Below are 19,937 nucleotides of genomic sequence, written 5' to 3'. Positions count from 1 at the left end.
GAGCAAATAGTATTCAAAACTGTAGTATCGAATACCTCACTCCATAGGAATGAATGGGAGTGGCCGGCCGGTTAACCCCTTACAGTTCGCCCGCTCCCATTCATTCCTATGGGAGCGAGGTATTCCAAACTAAAGTTTCGAATAGTATTCCCTCATCTCTAGTTGTCATAGAATAAGAGCATATGGAAGTGACTGTCCCCCTATATCTGCTAAGCTCCTGCTCCCCCCTTCAGCAAATGCAAATTCATGCCAAAATGTGACGTTCCCTGGTTGTAACAGCTTAGCCCTCAGTATTGAGTAATGTATTATTAAGTGTATTTGGCTTCAGTCCTCAGTGATCCCTCTTGGTACGGACTGTATACGACGTTTTGAAGCAGACCTACAATGAGCATGGGTGATAAACATGATTATTCCTTCATCGCCAGAGGACGAGTTACTGGCGACAATCTTGGTTCTTCCATGATACAGACACACAATGTGGCGCCAACTGCAATGATCATAGCTTACTGTGCTGTTATTGGCTGCATGGTTTTGCAAGTTGGCCGTACACTAATCAATATATGGAATTGCATTATCTAATGCTACATATTGCACATTTGCATGGGGACCTAGCCTCACCCTAAAATGTGATCTTTTTTCCCTAGGAACAAAACAAGCCAACTCTCTAGTGTCATCTTAATGTAGTTATACTAAGAGTCTGACCCTTTCATAGGTCTTGTAACATGTTTAACGATATCAGCCAAACCAGAATCTTTTCCAGGAGATAAAGAAAGCTTCTGGTTTGGCTGATATTCTTATTCAATTTGCAAGGTCTCTTAAAGGGTTAACCTATAGGGTAAATACCATCAATAAGTAGCTTTTTTCCTCTCCTGAAGGAAAGCTAATATGGATGGGATGTCTCCACAAGGTGAAATGTTACCTCCCCAAGATCTATCACTTGGTCCCATTTCAATAAAACAAGAGGAGATGAGTCTTGCAGACGCTTTCGACATTACATAGAGAAACTCTCAAGCAAAGATCTGCCAGACCCCAAACGCATGATATTGTCTACAGATTCCATGAATGAATGAATTGCACAGATTTATACATTTGTTTATTTGAAACAATATTTCACTATTTATTTAGGGATATTGATACTTTGTTACATAGAATATACAATGGAATCCACTTGACAGCAGTTTGCTTTATGGCAGTATCAGACTGGCGAAGTGACTTTCCAGTAGTGAATCCACTCTACATAGATTTGTCTACTGACCTGCTCCCATCTCTTTAGCCTCCTTGTAATGTTGCGGTAGTGTGACAAGATGCTGGACATCAGGAAATCTTACAATACACCAGTATGGCAGCATATTACAGTGTATGGGTCACATCCATCCGTCCTTCATGAAGCAGCAGGTATCCTGCAGTCTACACATTATACTGCTCTTGTATAGTAGCTACCTATAGTCAGGTCTATAGTATATAGGATGTTATTGGAATAGAGACTGAAATATAACATGGAACAATTCATGCAGATTAATGCAGATACAATGGTTTACTATGGCAGCAGGGAGAATATCAGTTATTGTTCTGTTGGTTATGGAAGGCGTGAAAGCTCTCCAAGAAGTGTCCATTAAACTGGCTCCTCATGTCCTCCGGCACACAGTCAGAACATTTGTAGTTCTCTCTTACCCATTTGCCTCCATCACTGTCTTCAATGCAAATGGTAGCAATTCCTATATGAGAAAGACTGTGGTTAACCCAGCAACTAGAGTATTGGGGCTTCTTCCCGTAACAAGGGATGGTCATGTTGGATTTTAACATGTTCTAAAGCCTCCACCAGAGGTGTCATAGTGGCTTATACCCTTCTTCTCATTGTGCACACATATACACTCAGCCAACTAGAGTGTGCATGGGTTCGGGTTGAGTTTGGAAGAATTGCAGTAAGCTGACAATTATCGAATGGGTATAAACACCTTAAGGCTGAGGCTCCATGTTGTGGAAATGCAGCTTTCTTTAATGCAGATTTTGCTGCATTTTCTTCAGCCAATGCCAGGAGTAGATTGAGCAGCAATCAGAAATATAAGAACGTCCTATATATTTCCCATTCCTTTTGTAGCCATTCTTGGCTTTGGCTAAAAAAATGCAGCAAAATCTGCAACAAGAAAAGCTGCGATTCTGCAACGTGGGGCCTCAGCCTAAAAGGGTTTTCCAAGACTATGATATTAAAGGCCTAGTCTTAGGATAGATCATTAATATCAGATTGGGGAAAGAAGTCCTATACCTGCCATCCCCACTGATCAGCTGTTTGAAGAAACTGCAGCGTTCAGATATATAGAGGCTATGACTGGTATGGCTGCTTAATCCTATTCAGTTGAATGGGACTGAACTATAAACAGGCCTTGTGACTTATGAATGTGATGTCACATGGCCTGCCACTTTGATCAGCTGATCTGTGGAGGTCCAAGGTATTGGACTCCCACTGATCTAAGGATACGTCATCCATATTTTAGTCCTGGAAAACCCCTTTAATTAGCCCCATTATACTGCCATTATAGACAGTGACAGCATCTACTATATAACACATACAGCATAGATTGTCCATCTAAGTGCAAATGTTCAGCGCAAGCATCTTACATGGTGCAGAAAAAAAACCTCAAACACACTTAACCCCTCACATTTTGGTTCTTACCTGCAACAATCCCACCTTGATCTTCCACCAGTTTAATAGCCGCTCTCATAGTTCCTCCTGTCTCAATCCACTGATCCACTAGTAAGATGCGCAGACCTAGAAACACAACTCCGGGACATGACATGCCTGTTACTAAACTCCGAGGTGCACTTACAATTATCTGGAGCTCAGGTCTGAGACATTCAGATTTGGATTTTTTATAGTTACTGTATACAGAACATACTAAATATCCACTACTAAATACCCGAGTAGGGAATTCTGACATAAAAACAAGGAATTTTCCTCATTAGAACTCCAGTTGAGTGGAGAGTAGCTACAGGGGGTCTCTTCCTCTTTTTGGAGTCTCTGGCACATCTATTTAAAGAGGATCTGTCAGCTTGATTTGGGACACTAAACCACACACAGGTTCTTATGAACCGGAGAGTTTATATTTACCTAGTATCTGTACATGTGGCGTCTGCAAAATTGTTCAATGAAGCTTGGAAAATTACATCTTGGCGTCACTACACGGGCTTTGGGCACAAGTACAGTGAGGCCAAGGTTTATGTCCCTGGCAAGCATGAACAACTGGACGAGCACCAGAGATGAGTCCGCAGGTATAAAAGGAATATTGACCTGACAGGTTCCCTTTAAACAACCCACGTGATAAGCCCCTTGAAATGCTGTATTTCTCCAGACCACAGATTACAGCTGACCACTGGGGAGCCACACAGCAGGATGACTTGTGATCAGCTTTAGGCTAAAGATCCACATAGCGAGCCACAGTCCCGTGCGGCAAAGGACTTCCGGACCGTGGTGGCGGACACCAAAGAGTGAAATTCCTAGGGACCCCTTTAAGGTTTAAGCTATTTGTACTGCTGCTTTACTATTCCTTATCTCTTACCTGGTTTAATGGCATCAGTCCGGATCTCCATGTTTTTTTCTTTTCCAGAGTAGTCGACATATGGCTGGCTATACGTCTTAACGCACAGGTGCCCAGCTTTCCGGATGGCTAAAAATCCTTTGCCTAAATGTGCGGCTATGCCAGCTCCTGTCAGGGAAGAAAGACTTACATAAATAAGGGTCACATGTTAAAGACAATGGGTTAACAACTGTCTCGGTGATACGAAACGGATGATTGTTATTAATGTTACATAGTCAGACTGGGCCACGGTCACCAGTGGGGTGCCACAGGGGTCAGTATGGAGTCCCCTTCTCTTTAATATGTTTATTAATGATCTGGATTTACAGAGCAGAATTTCATTATCTGCAGATGATACTCGGCTATGTAAAGGATGTTTGGGCAGAGAAAAGGCATAAAAGTAAGGTTAAATATTCAGTACTGAATAAAATTTCCAACGAAAACAAAAAGACTCAGGGATATTGGTTAACAGTAAAGTTAATTTTAGCTACCAGTGCCAGGCAGCTGCTGCCAAGGCAAATAAAATCAGGAGATGCAACCACAGAGGAATACATGCTCGTGGAAACCCAAACGCAGATGTGAACTGGGTCTCAGTCAGTAACCATGACAAGGGGTCACACTCTACTTCTAGAGGAGACAACACCCATTTTCTAACTGTATAGAAAATACACAAAAAATAGGATATTTAAGTGTTAATGATATTAGACTTTTTTTTGATCACAGATCCACTGAGTAAAATGGCAGCCACTAGGGGGAGCTAAGTGTCTTATCTTATCTTATGGTAGAGTTGGAAGGGACCTCAAGGGCCATCGGGTCCAACCCCCTGCGAGTGCAGGTTTTCCTAAATCATCCCAGCTATATGTTTATCCAGATTCCGCTTGAAGATTTCCATTGATGGAGCGCCCACCACCTCCCGTGGCAGCCTATTCCACTCTCTCACTACCCTCACTGTCAGAAAGTTTTTCCTAATGTCTAATCTGTATCTCTTTCCCTTTAGTTTCATCCCATTGCTTCTTGTACTTCCTTGTGCTAATGAGAATAGGGTAGATCCCTCTGCACTGTGACTACCTTTCAGATATTTGTAGACTGCTATTAAATCTCCCCTCAGCCTTCTCTTCTGCAAACTAAACAATCCCAGTTCTTTTAGCCGCTCCTCATAGGACATGGTTTGCAGACCTTCCACCATTTTGGTTGCTCTTCTCTGGACTTGCTCCAATATATCGATGTCTTTCTTGAATTGAGGCGCCCAGAACTGTACACAGTATTCCAGGTGTGGTCTGACCAGGGAAGAGTACAGCGGAATAATGACCTCTCTTGATCTAGATTCAATGCTTGTCTTAATACATCCCAGAATTTTATTAGCCTTTTTTGCAGCAGCACCGCACTGTTGGCTCATGTTGAATTTGTGATCTACTATTATGCCCAAGTCCTTTTCCCCTATGCTATCACTTAGTTCTATTCCTCCCATACTATATATGTTTTTTACATTTCTGTTACCCAGATGTAGAACTTTGCATTTCTCCCTGTTAAATACCATTTTGTTGGCCTCAGCCCATTGTTCCAGTGTGTCTAAGTCCTTTTGAATACATTCTCTCTCCTCTCTAGTGTTGGCTATTCCTCCTATCTTCGTATCATCTGCAAATTTTATGAGTTCCCCAATAATTCCATCGTCCAGATCATTTATAAAGATATTAAAAAGTACTGGGCCCAGAACAGAGCCCTGCGGCACCCCGCTTTTGACTTTCTTCCAGTTCGATGTGTAGCCATTTCGTATTACTCGTTGTGCCCGATCATTAAGCCAGTTGTGAATCCACCTAACTGATTTTTTGTCAAAGCCATACTTAATCATTTTTTCAATAAGAAGGTTATGTGATACTTTATCAAATGCCTTACTGAAGTCAAGATATACTATGTCCACGGCATTCCCTTGGTCCAACCATTCAGTAATTTTGTTGTAGAAGGAAATCAGGTTAGTCTGACAAGATTTATTGGTCATAAAGCCGTGCTGGCTCTGGTTAATTAATGCCTTCCCATCCAGGTACCGAAGTAAATGTTCCTTGACAATTTGCTCAAAGATTTTTCCTGCTATCGAGGTCAGACTTACCGGCCTGTAATTTCCTGGATCGTCCCTTTTCCCCTTTTTGTAGATGGGGACAACATTTGCCCTTTTCCAATCTAAAGGGACCACTCCTGTTTCCCATGACTTACCGAAGATTATAGCAAGGGGTTCTGTTATTTCCTCTGCTATCTCTTTCAGGACTCTAGGGTGTAAATCATCTGGTCCTGGGGACTTGGTTTCCTGTAACTTGGCTAAGTGCTCTCTTACTAGACCTTCGCTTATAGTCAGCTTGGAGTCCTCCTTCCCCTCATCTCCATCACCATTAATGTCGATATTTCCATTAGTTTCTTGGGAGAAGACGGATACAAAATATGAATTTAGTAGCTCCACCTGCTGTTCCACCATGTTAACTGTTTCTCCTTTGTCATTCTTCAGGACTCCAATGGTCTCCTTCACTTTTCTTTTGCTTTTAACATATCCCCAAAATCCCTTTACCTTACTCTTTGCCTCTTTTGCAAGCTTCAATTCGTGTTCAGCCTTAGCTCCTTTGATGCTTGTCTTGCAGAGTCTGCAGACTGCTGTGTACTCTTCCTTAGGTATAGTTCCCATCTTCCACTTTTTGTATGTTTCCTTTTTCCTTTTTAGCAGGTTATGTAATTTTTTGGTCATCCATCCTGATATTTTTAGGTGCTTCCCATTTTTCTTCCTTCTAGGTATTGTTAGTTCCTGTGCTTTAATGATTTCCCTACGGAAGATTTCCCACCCTTCATGTGCATTTTTGTGCTTAAGAATTTTGCACCATGGAATTCTGCTAACCCTTGCCTTCAGGCTCTTGAAGTCTGCCCTGCTAAAGTCGAGCCTTGAAGTCTGTGTCTTCTCAGGTCTTCTTCTTCTTGCAACCCCAAACTCAAGTATAGCATGATCGCTGAATCCCAGTGTCCCTGCTACCCGTAGTCCCTCAACCATGTGCTCTTTGTTGGTTAGGACTAGGTCCAAAATGGATGTTCCTCTCGTGTTTTCTTCTACTAGCTGGGCAATGAAGTTGTCTGCTAGAGAGGATAAAAATTTGATGGAGCCTTTACTCTTGGCTGTGTGGGTTTCCCAATGAATGTCAGGGTAATTGAAGTCTCCCATGATCACTATTTCATGTTTCTTTGAGAGCGTGGTCATTTGCTGTGAAAAAATCTCATCCATGTCTTCTGTCTGTCCTGGTGGTCTGTAATAAACGCCTAGTATGATGTCCTTATCATTGTTTTTCCCTTGAATTACTACCCAAATAATTTCCAGTAGATTATCATTCTGTAAAACTGTAATTTCTGTGGAGATGTGTTCTTTTTTAACATACAATGCAACTCCACCCCCTCTTTTATTAGTTCTATTCTTTTTGAATAAGTTGTATCCTTCCATCTGTATGTTCCAATCATGCATGTCGTTCCACCAGGTTTCTGTGATGCCGATGACGTCATAGTTTTCCTTGTGTATCATCAGCTCTAGTTCTCCTTGTTTGTTTCCCATGCTTTGTGCGTTTGTGTAAAAACATTTCAGATTGTGCTCTGTTGTATCCTTTCTCGTAATTTCCTTCTGAGTATCCTGTCTTGGGTCCTCTTTACCACATCTAATAACCTTGTTTAGTATGTCTTTTAGCTGCATGTTCTTGTCTTTCTTTTTTCTTCCCATCCCCTCTTCTTCTAGTTTAAAGCCCTTCTGATGAGTGTGGCAAGTCTTCTGGCAAATATGTTTTTCCCAGGTTTTGTGAGATGTATCCCGTCTCTAGCAAGGAGTCCATCGTAGAGGTAAGTCACGCCATGGTCCAAAAATCCAAATCCTTGCTCTCGGCACCACTGTCGAAGCCAGGTGTTTACCTCTAGTATTCTATTCCATCTCCTGATGCCATGACCATCAACTGGGAGGATTGATGAGAATACTACCTGCGCATCCAGTTCCTTCACTGTCTTCCCCAAATTTTCAAAGTCTTTATAGATAGTTGCTAAATCATTTTTTGCCGTGTCGTTTGTACCCACATGTATCAGTAGGAATGGGTAGTCGTCCTTGGAGCTGAGGAGGCTTGGTATCCTATCGGCCACATCCTTGATTTTTGCTCCTGGGAGGCAGCATACTTCTCGTGCGGTTAAGTCTGGCCTGCAGACAGCTGCCTCTGTGCCTCTTAGCAGTGAGTCTCCCATAACCACTACTCTTCTTTTCTTCCTTGCAACACCATTTCTTGTTGCTCCCAATTGTCTCTGGGTGACCTTTGTTTCTTCTTTTGCTGATAGGTTATTTTTGTCATTTTCATCCGCCTGCATGAGAGTTTCATATCGGTTACTTAGCTGTGTGAGTGGTGATGGCCTTGTGATCCATTTGCATCTCTTGGTCACAAGTGTCCAGTTTTCTGCCTCTGTAGGTTCTCTCAAGTATTCTTCCCTTACTGTATTCGGGGGACTTGCAACAGTCTCTGCAACTGTAGGCTCTCTAGCACTTTCATCCCCTACTGTGTTCTGGAGGCTTGCTTCAGCTTCATCAATGAAGACCTCACTTTCTTTGACGCTTCTCAACGTCACTATTCTTTCTTCCAACCTCTGCACTTTTTCTTCTAAAAGGGCCACTAGTTTACATTTCATACAGGTGAAGTTGGCTTTATGGTCCGACAGATCTGTAAACATATAGCAAGTGTTGCAGCTCACCATGTGGGTTTTCTCCTCTTCCATGTTGCTCATTAAATTTGGATGAATGATCTTGTATATGTTTTTTTGTTTTGTTTTTTTTCCTCGTCTGACGTCGTCTACGAAGTGTAGTGTGTAAGGATTGAGATTGATATTGAGATTGATATTGAGATTGATATTGCTCACATTAAACCCAATGATAAATCTGAGTGGTGGCGGAAAGAATGATCATGGAACTGGTAATGGCTTCTCAAAAATATTACAGCGGTTTCTGGGTATCAGGAAACACTGCCATAAGTGCAGTCTTGAAATTAACTATTAGTTTCCTTATTTTTAATAAATTTGGTATTACTGTCCTATATTTACATTGCTTTAAGGGTTCGGAGGTTTCATGAAAAGCTGAAATATGTGCAGGGGCTTGCAGGGCGGGCTGTTCTATGACTGTATAAGTCTTCATACATAATGTCCTATCAATTTTTTCTGCTGCTTCTAATCATATAATGGCTGAAATACATTTTATATTTGTCTCTCAGGCTATGTACAATAAGGAGTAGTCTGCCCTCTCCCCTATCCATTACTGATACTACTGGTTTATTTAAATGAAATTCTGCCAGGAGTAACTGTACAATAGCAAATAGGTGAGAAAAGCCCAAGTGACCATAGTAATAGGAGATCCAGGAACACTGGACTGCAAATAAAGCAGTCACTATTTTTAAGTAAAGTCCATTACATGTTTGTCTGGATTCCTATGCTCTATGACATGAGAATAAGTTATCTGAAAAGTTAGTGACCACTTATAACTAAGCTGGGGAGCCAAAAGATTCAGTTCATCACAGTCGCTCACAGTGTGTGATAGATTTGGTCGTGCCTACTAGACTTTTCTCTTTCCTACATTAGCTTTTGATTGATTTACTTCGGCCGATATTTTAGAATGAACTGGAATAGCAGAGGATTTAACAAGTAAGGAACGGTTCATTTATTATTTTTATTCCATTTATCTTTTTTTGACTGATTTTTGGTCAAACGCAGACAACTCCTTTAAAACGTCTTCTGAAACCAATGGTACAGGTTAGCAATATAATGGCCCTTAGCATACAAGTGACATGTATAGTAACACATCCTTTTAGGCGCCAGGCCATTGTGTAGTGAAGCTGACGATGGTATTGTCATGTGGTGATGGCCGCCATGCCACAATGTTGGTGTTAGAGGTGGAACATGGAACAGACCTGGAGAACCTGTTGTTCTACTGAGCTGAGAACAGAGTCAGACTGATAGAAAGAAGGCCTGAAACAGGAATAATAGGGCTGCAGAGGACAGGGCCTGGGCTGTGTGAGGGATAGCCACTTGGTATTCAGGGTAAGATGACTAAACAGTTGCGGGCCGTGTGAACACATTTTTGGGTGAGGGCCCTGTGGAGTTGGCAGGGACCTGAGACAGACTTTGTTGACAAATTCTGTTGTGAAGTGAATGGATGTTCGGAAGGAGGGGTGTGCTTTTACAATGAAAACATGTAGTAAAGAAATCAGAACTGTACAGTTTGGGATCCATCCTTTACTAGGGAAATATAACCGTGTGAACTCCACATTACAGCTGTCCTCTCTGTCTCCTCCAAACACTCATCTCCAAGATCAGTACAGGGAGGAATCAGGAAGCTGATCCCTAGACCACCAGGGATATGGGGATATTCACTAATATTGAGTACCAGAAGTTTTTAACAGAGGTTGAGAGACCAGAGATTTTTAACATGTTTTTAAATCCTTCAGTCCTTGTCTTCCAGGTGTGACGTGAGATGCGCATGCGCCATATAGTGCGCTTCACACTTTGGGAACTGGGAGCAGGCGGGGGTAGCTCTGTGACGTCTTTCTGTATGTGAGGGGGAAGGAGCCAATGAATGATGTTGCGGCAATGCTCAGCCGCTGTAAACGCGCCCCTAGTGCACTCTTGCTTCCTTTACATATAAAAAGAGGGAATTACAACAAAATGAAACAGATTCTGCCTACAAAGTACAGCACTGTGCTCAAGGCCATGAGCATTATAAGGTACAATGGCAGGATTAAAGTGTTTTTTGCTGCTGCTTCAAATTGCTCGATTGTATCATGGACTAGTTTGTAAGTACATTATAGGCAATGATTCCTTGGGAATTACCGGTCATTACTTTAGGCTTCATTCACATCTACGTTGGAGTCGCTGTAAGAGACTCCGTTGCAGATTCCGCTGAAAATCGTCAGAGAGAAAAGTTTTGCCAAACACCCAGTGAATCCCAATATAGTCTTTAGTGTCAGCGGGCAGACTCTTTGTCATTTGAGATGGATACGAACGATGGAGCACACAGCACAAGTGTGAACCTAGCCTCGGTATATTCAAGTTCATGGCAAGTGTATTCAAGTAAATTGACTGGCAATATAACAGAAATGTGATTTTCACTTTGTAAGGTTTTACCTAGAATGAATCCCATGGCGTCAATCCCAGCAACAATGTCAATCTGGTCATTCTTAAAGGGTTGTAGAAGATCTTCAATGCAATCATGCAGGGCCTGTGTAAAAGATTGAAACCTGGAATGAATAATATTGAGATACCTTTTCATTGTATATATATGTGTACATTTTCTCTCCCCCAGAACAGCCTTGTTGTAACCCTTTTCCCAAAAAAACATTGCCTGTAATACTCCCTAGTCCCTACAGCAGCTGCAAGGAATACCAATACTCATCTAAACTGTAATTCAGTATTATTCCCAGTATATACCAAGTATATACCATAATTCTAACAGGGAATATAAATTCCCAGGTACGTTCACCTGTAACACACCCAATGTAGTGTGTTTAATAATGCACACCAAGTGTTCCACTGAAAATCTGTATGTTGGAGAGACCAGACAGCAGCTTAGAATGCGGATTAACTCACATCACCATACAATTAGAGAACAAAGAATGGACCTTCCCGTGTCAAAACATTTCAGCAATGAAGATCATAATATCACCAATGACATGAAAATTTTGGTTTTAAGAGGGAATTTTAAATCCAGGAAAGAGAGACGGATTTATGAGTACAAGTTTATGACCCTGCTTCAAACATTGCAGAAAGGGATGAATCTGTCTCATGGGTTCATGGCATCCTACAGAAATCACTGAACTGAGACAGCCATAAAAGACATTCTGTGAACTGATAAGAACATTGCAAACTGATGAATTGTTTATTTGTATGTAACAATAACCAATAACCTTCTTTCACCCTCCCTCCTAGAATTCTATTCCTATGTGTCCCTCTGTACATAAATATGTAGCCTTCAGAAATTGTTTTTAGATATACCTGAAGAAGAAGGGTCTCTTGCTGGGTCCTCTAGATTGAGGGGTGAGTTTTATATCTAGTCTTCACTGACTACTAGACCGATCTTACAGCTCAAAATGTGGCATTTGGGTTTTCAATTCCAGACAAGCATGTAAAGTCATGTGTCCCAACTGTATTCTGCTCCTTAGTTTACCAGTATATTGTATAGTATTCCAATTAGATATATACAACCAAGCCTCTTAAATTACCTACTGTATCTGCAGTATATATGGGATAAGACTAACCTGCGGATGGCAGTAGAGTCTGGATGGGTCCAGCCAAGCATAGTTTGCTCCTTTTTCATTAGGAGCCATTAATGATAGATACCAGCCATGGGTTCTCTTCTCTGGGGCCTCGTACAGGTCCAAGTGGACACGTGATGAGTTGCAGCCTCCAACTGATAGAAAATATATTTTAGTTCTTAGCTCTTATGTCCAGCTTATCCTTATTGGAACTGATCCATAAATTTGGATTAACAGATGAAAGGGAGCCTACAACTACCAAAATTATTCTGTGTCTTTATCCGATATCCGTCCTGAACACCCATGGTTTATTCTGTCTGCTTAGATGTTAGTCTGTAGTCACCCTCTGTGCTTGCTTTCTTGGTGCCCTTCTTCATAGCCCAAACCTGCCTGGTCTGCTGATACCAACATCGGTACCATTCCCAGAGGTCATGACCTGGTAGTCTCCCTACAGTGAAATCCAGGTTCCTGTACATGGGATAAGGGTGAATACCAGGGGATCACTTACCCCTCGTTCACATCTACGTTTGGTAATCCGTTCGAGGAGTCCGCATGGGGACCCCACGAATGGACTACCAAACGCATTTGCAAGCGCTGTGCAGTAAAAGCACACGGACCCCATCGACTATAATGGGGTCTGTGTGCTTGCCGCGTGTTCTCCGCACTGAACATGTGGAGAGGAAAGTAGATTGTGAAGTACTTTCCTCTCTGCATGATCCCTGCGGAGATCTGGCAGCAAGCACATGGACCCCATTATAGTCTATGGGGTCCGTGTGCTTTTACTGCACAGCGCTTGCAAATGCATTTGGTATTCCATACAGGGGGGTCCTCATGCGAACTCCCCCAAACAGAATACCAACGTAGATGTGAACGAGGCCTTAGGCAATGCCCTTAGGAGTGATTTTAAGCCTAAGTTTGGTGACGTTGTGGGTCTACAACTTGCTGTTGGTTACATATAACCTGACATAGACCAACCTGACTAGCAGTGTGAGATAATTCAAAGGTAGGCAACCAAAAATAAGCAACCTAAAATATATGCATAAATGCGGTCTGCTGTCTCTAATATCATGTCCTCGCTCTATCTGAAACTAAATCTCTCTGACTGAACTACTACTATTTCCACCATCTAATAGATCTGTCCCTGATATATCCATTGCAGTCTCAGGCCATACTATAACTCCTAGGCAGCAGGCCCGCTGCCTCGGGGTCATGTTTGACGCAGACCTTTCCTTCACCCCTCATATTGAATCACTCGCACGTTCATGTCACCTCCACCTCAAAAACATCTCCAGAATACGCCCTTTCCTTACCAGAGATACACTAAAGACACTTATTGTCTCTCTGATTCATTCTCGCCTTGACTACTGTAACTCCTTACTAATCGGTCTTCCCCTTACTAAACTCTCCCCTCTACAATCTATTCTGAATGCAGCGGCCAGGCTCATCTATCAGGCTAGACACTACAGCGATGCCTCCGGTCTGTGCCAGTCGCTACATTGGCTGCCTATTCAATATAGAATAAAATATAAAGTTATCACCCTCATCCACAAGGCTCTCCATAATGCCGCACCTCCCTACATATCCTCCCTCATCTCTGTCTACCGCCCAACATGTGTTCTTCGCTCACTCAATGACCTAACACTTACATCCTCTATTATCAGAACCTCCCACGCTCGTATACAAGACTTCTCCTGAGCTGCACCACTTCTCTGGAATGCTCTACCCCGGATAATCAGATTAACTCCCAATTTCTACAGCTTCAAACACAAACTAAAGACGCATCTTTTCAGACAGGCCTATCACAATTCCTAATGCAAACCCTTCCGTTCTTGATGCCTTTTCAGCCTAACATATTGGTCCATGCTCTATCCACATGTTAAAGGACACTACTAGTGACAGCCCATAAAGCTTTGTTTGTGTAATGGCTGCAACCTCTATTACAAAATTGTCTGAACACTGTATAAGCAATACCGCCCCTTCTACCTCTTGTGTCATCCCCTCTACCTCATAGATTGTAAGCTCTTGTGAGCAGGGCCCTCAATCCCAGTGTGTGAAATGACGTTCTTTGTTTTGTATCTGTCTGTATCTGAACCCTACAAGTTGTACAGTGCTGCGGAATATGTTGGCGCTATATAAATAAAATTTATTATTATTATGGGTTCCTTTAAACTATACCAAGCCCTAAAGAAATCTGTGTCCTCACCATACACATAAATATCCACAAGAAAAGCAATCGTGAGTATGACACTTAGTATAAAAGAAATACACTACACATCCAGTTTGGGTCAATAAACTTGTTATAATTTTATTTATTACATCATACACATATATAAAAGATGGACATTAGAAGGGGAATCTACAAATACAAACTGACTGGGTAAAAGTGAAGTGCACAGATGGTATGTGGTCCCTTTAAGTATTTACATACAATGGAATGCACATGGATTAAGCTAATGCCATAAAGGAGCTCAGCATTGGAGTCCTTTATACACCGTGTGTGGACATTATATACACATAGCAATAATATCAATAGCCGCTGAGGTATATATCATGAGTGGCCACTAAGTTATACACATTACCACAACAGCTCAAAGAAAGTGCTAGAAGTTTAAAGTTACCATGTGGTCCAATGTATGTCTCCTATCCATAAAGTGATAGCATTGATACTCACACATTGGTGACTATAACAACATAGGTTCACATGTATCCTATACCACTATATACAGGTTTAATAGCACTGTGGCTTACCCATGTTGCCAATAGGAGGTATACAAATCAGGACAGGCACTCACTCCCCAGTACCTGACGCGCGTTTCGGCTATGCAGCCTTCGTCAGGAGGTGTCACCTCCTGACTTAGTGGCCACTCATGATATATACCTCAGCGGCTATTGATACTATTGCTATGTGCATATAATGTCCACACACGGTGTATAAAGGACTCCAATGCTGAGCTCCTTTCTGGCATTAGCTTAATCCATGTGTATTCCATTGTATGTAAATACTTAAAGGGACCACATACCATCTGCTGCACTTCACTTTTACCCAGTCAGTTTGTATTTGTAGATTCCCCTTCTAATGTCCATCTTTTATATATGTGTATGATGTAATAAATAAAATTATGACAAGTTTATTGACCCAAACTGGATGTGTAGTATATTCCTTTTATACTGAGTGTCATACTCACAATTGCTTTTCTTGTGGATATTGCAGTGTGAGATAATGTAAACTGATGTGCTACTAAAGGCAGATAGTAATATGTAGATACGTCCCATGTTATACAAGTACACACGGTCAACACCAACCCCACAACCCTAAGTCACTGCCTAGCAGAAGGTGCACATGTAGTTCCCATTTATCATGGCAGATAGTCACACTTTCCCATGGATACAACCACATGCCACAGACAATGACCATGCCTTACAATATAGGGAAATATAAGTATTAATGGCTTCGTCTTTTAAAGGCAAAGTAACAAATGCAATTAAACATCTGTATCTACACAATAACTTTGGTTTATTCACCACTCCGTACATGGCAGCCAGGTAAAACACATTACTTACTGTACCAATGCCCTTATAAAACGTATAGTTGAACAGCAATAGTCCCAACATATCAGGAGGGCACCATGTTAGTATAGCCTACACTAGGGTGGCTACTATGCAGTGATGGCAGGATTATAAACAGCTTCCTACAGCGTATCAGACATATTACATATTGTTACATAAACCCATGCTACTTGTATGCCCAATGCAATTGCTACATTCAGGAAACACCACACTTATGTCTTGTTACATACGGTTAGGTCGCACAATACACAAATTGTATTCACTCACATCAGTCTCAGCCCCTATTGAGGCCCACAGACTATATACACACAGTACTGTCAGGAAGGTTGTTTTTGCAGCATATGGAAAATGCAGGCAGGAAATGTCAGGACTTTCTCTGCTGCCTAGGAGCTTCGTATTCAGTGACATATACACATATGTAGTTTGGCACAGCATACAGTGTATGGGGCATGTTCGCAGCTTCGCCCTACACTAAATTCTGCAGCCTGTGCCATAGATAGCATGTAGCCGCTGCACCGCATGCACTCTTTGCACAGAGACAGAGGAGTTTTCATCTTACCTGGCATATTGAAATGTTAAAAGTTTGGCTAGATGCAAACTCTGCTCCCTCGCTGTTCCAGTTATGTAACTCAATCCCAGGCTAAATTCATCCCCTACTATAAGGGGAAGCGGCTACACTGTGGAGACTGTTGATATCCTTGTGACAAGCGTGTGAATGGTGTACGCCTACCGAATGGCCTTTGGACTGACCATAGAGATGCTGAGAGAGAAAACAGCAGAAAACAAATACTTTCCTAGGGAATGCGTTCCTTGTTTTAACTCCTTATTGTCAGGGGTGTTTTGGATCATAGAGGGAAACTATCAGCATGCTGTTATACATTTGGGTTTACGGTCCTATACCTATGTAATACATATCATTGGTATTTGTAGAGATCATGTCAGGATACGGAGTCGCCGCGGTCTCCTTGCTGCGCGGCGTCTCCCTGGGAGACGTGTTAGGAGTTCTATTGGGTGTGCTTAGGTCATTAAGGGTTAATCTTTTCGGTACTATTCCGTTATCGGGCCAGCAGCAGCGCAGTTCAGCAGCAGCTTTCGGGACAGCAGTTCAGCAGCGGGAATTACAATGACATCCGAGGACTGCTGGCCCGATGCTTGTGCCCAGTAACCAGTACATCGATGACCCCCCTCCCCCATCCTTCTCCTCCTGCCAGTGCTGCCCCCCAGCTCTCCTTACATCTTCCCCGTACCCTCTCCCCGCCACACGACTAGGCCTCACCTCAGCGCTAGTACCGAGACCGAAAGGAAAGACACCGGGGCTCAATCCAGGCCCTGACAAGAAACACGCCGACTATAGGAACGGTGAGCTACAGCGAGCCGGAGGGACAAACTTTCTGCAGCGTCCGGCGGCTATCTAGTAGCATTCATTGCTCAAGATTTACGGTGAGGCCTATTACAGGGAGAGGGTACGGGGCAGATGTAAGAAGAGCTGGGGGGCAGCACTGGAAGGAAGAGGAGGATGAGGGCATCGATCGATGTACTGCCTACTACACACAAGCACGGCCTCTATCATCGGGCCAGCATCGGCTTAGTCATGTGGCGGGGAGAGGGTACGGGGTAGATGTAAGGAGAGCTGGGGGGCAGCACTGGAAGGAGGAGGAGATGGAGGGGGGGTCATTGATGTACTGGCTACTGGGCACAAGCATCGGGCCAGCAGTCCTCGGATGTCATTGTAATTCCCGCTGCTGAACTGAACTGCTGTCCCGAAAGCTGGTGCTGAAATGCGCTGCTGCTGGCCCGATAACGGAATAGTACCATCTTTTCCTTGCCTTCAGTCTCCATGTCATTAGCCATCAGGTGTGTTCTCTGCTGCTATTTAAACCCCACCCAGGCATGGATCCTTGCCAGCCATTCACTTTGTGTTTCCTGTTCCGTCAGATTCCCTGTCTGTTTGTCTTCAGTTTGTTTACTTGGTTTGTATACCCGGCTTGTATCTTGACTATCCCTTGTCTTTTGATTTGGTATCTTATCTCCTGGCTTGACCTCTTGCTCGTCCGACCTCGCCTTCTCTTCTGTGTTTTGCTGGGACTTGTGGTCCTCCCTGGTTCCATGCTATTTTGTCTGTTGTTTTGCATTGTATTTTACACTGTGCTTTCTGTTTAGGTGTGACCCCGTTGACTCCAGTCCCAAGCACTTTTAGGGCCTCCTCTCCCTGACCCTAGCCACCTGGACAGAAGCGTAGGAGTCGTGGTAGGCGCACTTCAGTTAGGAAGTGCATTGGTCTGCCTCATCTCAGATACTACAGAATAGTCATAGCCGCAGGGCCTACGACCCTTTTTGTCATTAGTTGCACAGCGTTGCTTTCCCAGCTGTGTCACTTTGCACTGCCTGACCCTGACTCCAATCCTTACAGATCAAAGTCTGAAAATTTCCATAGTCCACTGAGGGACTCCAGCACTGAGAAATCTCTGATTTCCTCTGTGGACTTTCTGTTTCAATTATACCTATAGGGAATCCACCGGCATTTCCGTAGGTATAATTGACATGCTGCGATCTCCAAACTTCAACAATTTTGGAAATCACAGCATATCCGCTGCAAAGACTTTTCCGCAAAGTCGGGATGGGATCTGCTAGAATCCCATCCACTTTGTGTCTGTAAAACGCTGCGTTTTTTCCATGCATGACGTGGGGCCCTGGCCTTTTGCTCCTTGAGACACTAAGACAACAAACACAACCACCGGCAAATCAATTGTTTCACTTACAGGGAAGACAAGGTTGAGCTAAACGGCTTCTCTATGCACAGAGACCCCATCCAGAGCATGAAGAGGAGTCGCAGATCAATCCCCGCAAGCTTCACATTGTAAAAAATACTGGCCCATAATATGGATGGTAGAAATTGAAAAGCGGCATTGACCTTCAGGTCGTAATATTTGCTGGACTGGTGACATCCCTATTAGGAGTCCAACCAAATTAATATTTGGCACCGCCCAGTGAATACATAGATGTTCAGGACCATTGAAGGAGTTTAGGTTAACTTACTTGATCCGATGGACTCGTGATGATGGACTCAGGGGTTCCAGCCTATTCCTGACACCTAGGTCACGTGATCGGAGTCATCACTCTGCCCCCTGCTTGCAGGACTTTTCACTTGGCATTTTTTAAGAGGGTTCAGGGATGGAAACCCCAAACGGAGTTCAAACGCTGGTGTTAACCTAACCTTAGACATTTTTATTTCAGTATTTGTTACAGGTTTCTTCTGATAGAGGGAACTTATGTAAATATCAGTAGACACATCTTATACAATGTATTTCTAGAGATTACTATTATATAAGTGGCCACTATTTACATAGAATTATTAAAGGTTTTCCCACAAATATAACAATAATTATATCTACGGAACCACTGGCGGTTTCCCTATAGATATAGTTGAAGCAGAAAGTCCAAAGTGCTGTGGAATAACTGTGATGTGTTGCCGCCACGTTTTATCCCGCAGTGCTTTTTTTCTGTGGGATGTCACGTGCGGCCTTAGCCTAAAAATACCTTCATGGGAATACCTCTTTATAGGTCATACACCTTATACATACTACGTTTAGGCTGAGGCCCCACATTGCAGAAATGTAGCTTTTTTGTTGCGTTTTTTTGAGCCAAAGCCAAGAGTGTTTCGAGCAGGTAGAAGGTAGAAGTATAAGAACTTCTATATATCTCCCATCTTTTTACCACAAGACTGAAAAACAACCATGCGGATGTGGAGATTTTTTGCGCAGCTTGTGAATTTACAGCTGGAACATAAATTTGTTGAACATAAATTCACTAAAACCAACATGAAAACTCCATGTATTTTCCCATTGCAGTTTTGATGCAATTGTAACTGCGTCACATGAATGCCCTCAAAGCTGCACCGTCCTATACTTTCCACCTAACACATATAAAAAATCACCTTTTACCATCACCAAGCTCCCTTAGTGGCACAACATGCAGTATATGCTCCCCAGTGGCCCCCAGACACCTGATAATGCTCCCAGGGGCCCCCAGACAAGTAATAACGCCCACAGTGGCCACCAGGCAAGTAATAATGTTCACAGTGGCCTCTGGTCAAGAAATAATGCCCTCCAGTGGTCCCCAAGTAAGTCATAATGTCTCCCAGTGGCCCCCAGGCAACTAATAATGTCCCTCAGTGGTCCCAAGCGCCTAATACTGCCCCCTAGAGGCCCCCAAGCAAGTAATATTGTCCTCCAATGGCCCCCAAGGCAAATTATAATCTCCCCAATGGTACCCGGGCATCTAATGATGTCCCCCAGTGGCCCACTAGGTATTTAATAATGGAGGATTGCACAGAGCACAGTTTACAATGTAAGAAAAGTGTTTTACGTGGTTGTATATAGTTCTGGTTGCTTGTGTGTACAAATGGGATATTATTCACAGACCGCAAGCAGCTTTACTGACTGTACTCATACATTACCCTTTTCCTGTGCCATACCTGAGTGGTAGATGCTAGAATGTAGTGGGTACCTGCATA

The 19,937-nt window shown here is 42.9% G+C and overlaps 1 protein-coding gene across 2 annotated transcripts; it reads right to left on the bottom strand.

Moving 5' to 3' along the window:
- Positions 1–1,076: 1,076 nt before the first annotated feature.
- Positions 1,077–16,115, bottom strand: LOC142194490 (adenine phosphoribosyltransferase-like). 2 transcript variants are annotated; one of them, XM_075263643.1, is made up of 6 exons: positions 15,984–16,115; positions 11,861–12,012; positions 10,731–10,824; positions 3,555–3,701; positions 2,672–2,767; positions 1,077–1,715 (listed from the first exon to the last, which is right to left on the bottom strand). In XM_075263643.1, exons 1-6 carry the CDS (start codon positions 15,988–15,990, stop codon positions 1,558–1,560), a joined length of 654 nt encoding a protein of 217 aa, XP_075119744.1. In that variant the 5' UTR covers positions 15,991–16,115; the 3' UTR covers positions 1,077–1,557. The 2 variants fall into 2 exon arrangements, with proteins under 2 accessions (XP_075119744.1, XP_075119745.1); XM_075263644.1 differs by lacking the exon at positions 15,984–16,115 and adding an exon at positions 15,692–15,792.
- Positions 16,116–19,937: the final 3,822 nt, after the last annotated feature.

This window comes from Leptodactylus fuscus, chromosome 2 (genome assembly GCF_031893055.1).
Source record: "Leptodactylus fuscus isolate aLepFus1 chromosome 2, aLepFus1.hap2, whole genome shotgun sequence".
Taxonomy (NCBI): Eukaryota; Metazoa; Chordata; class Amphibia; order Anura; family Leptodactylidae; genus Leptodactylus; species Leptodactylus fuscus.
This window is presented reverse-complemented; position numbering and strand designations above follow the sequence as displayed.

What these genes read in the sequence shown, in the direction of transcription:
- LOC142194490 (XM_075263643.1), bottom strand. An exon ending in CGCCATGGGATTCATTCTAG is followed by an intron (nt 3,702 to 10,730) that starts GTAAAACCTTAC and finishes CTTCCCTGACAG; the next exon opens with GAGCTGGCATAGCCGCACAT. An exon ending in TCAAGGTGGGATTGTTGCAG is followed by an intron (nt 1,716 to 2,671) that starts GTAAGAACCAAA and finishes TTTCTCATATAG; the next exon opens with GAATTGCTACCATTTGCATT.